This window comes from Seriola lalandi, unplaced genomic scaffold (assembly GCF_002814215.2).
Source record: "Seriola lalandi dorsalis isolate HSWRI2012SDOR001 ecotype SW California unplaced genomic scaffold, Sedor1 jcf7180002054983, whole genome shotgun sequence".
NCBI classification, from domain to species: Eukaryota; Metazoa; Chordata; class Actinopteri; order Carangiformes; family Carangidae; genus Seriola; species Seriola lalandi.
The window spans coordinates 154,204-155,208 of NW_019525532.1; the positions used below are offsets into that span (position 1 = coordinate 154,204).

The 1,005-nt window shown below is 46.1% G+C and overlaps 1 protein-coding gene across 1 annotated transcript in view; it reads left to right on the plus strand.

Annotated features, from left to right (window-relative positions):
- Positions 1 to 462: 462 nt before the first annotated feature.
- sat2a.1 (spermidine/spermine N1-acetyltransferase family member 2a, tandem duplicate 1) overlaps positions 463 to 1,005 on the plus strand; it is a 6,665-nt gene continuing 6,122 nt past the window's right edge. The window contains exon 1 of the mRNA XM_023396721.2: positions 463 to 674. Within this exon, the coding sequence (XP_023252489.1) occupies positions 612 to 674 (63 nt within the window). The 5' untranslated portion in view covers positions 463 to 611. The remainder of the gene's footprint in view (positions 675 to 1,005) is intronic.

Below are 1,005 nucleotides of genomic sequence, written 5' to 3' on the forward strand. Positions count from 1 at the left end.
TGCCTCGACTATACTGCAATGCTCTCCCTTCATGCACATTGAAATCCTTACAGATGGTCCAGAATGCAGCAGGGTGCGTCTGCTATTTGATCAACATTACTCACTTCACTTATTTGCGTAAGCATGAGTCCTACAAACAACACATTTTAATATTTATTTAACAAATCTTTAATTTAATAGTATCAGCTAAAAGGAATATGTAATGGTGCTACAAGAAAGGGAAGTCACAACTAATTTAAGCCACTGGAGCCCCCTAGAAGATTAGTCTGGCCCCTGCACTTGGAGGATAAACACCAGCCAAAGAGATCTTGTAATGGGTTGGTAAATGATTTGTTAGCCATCAGTTGTGATTTACAAACCCTTAATGGAGGATGTTTTATAATCCTTTAATGCACCTTTCGCGCCACATGGGGAGCTGATTCCCCCGGTCACCTCCTTCCTGGAGGAGGGCGCTCTCAGCTCAGTTTCCAGCCGGTTATGGGAGGCTGCGTCTGGCTGGTGTACAAGCTACCGGGCAGCTGCGGTCCTATTAGTCCTATTTATATCCGTTAACGGTATCAGAGCGGAGCACCACAGCACCGTGAGCACCACCTCACCACATCCGAGCCGACATGGACTTCTCTATCCGTGCCGCCAACGTGGAGGACTGCAAGGACATCGCGCGGATGATCATGGTCAGGAGACACGTGTGTTGCAGCTATACATGACACGGAAGACATTTATCAGCTATGACTCGCATGCTTACGTCAGCAGATCACTTCATATAGACGATGTTGTTTTTATTAGATTGTTGAGATATGATTTGATAAGCTAGTCTTTATTGGAGCGTGCACGCAGCTGATGTGCATGCAGCTGCCAGAAGTGCCACTTAAAGCCATGTGTTTAGGATGTAGAGCCAATAAACTGGCACTAACTCACATGTTTACGGCTGGCTATGGAACTGGGCTATGTCAGGAATAGGAATAAATAATGATGACAACTGATGTTATTCCCCCCACCCCCCCC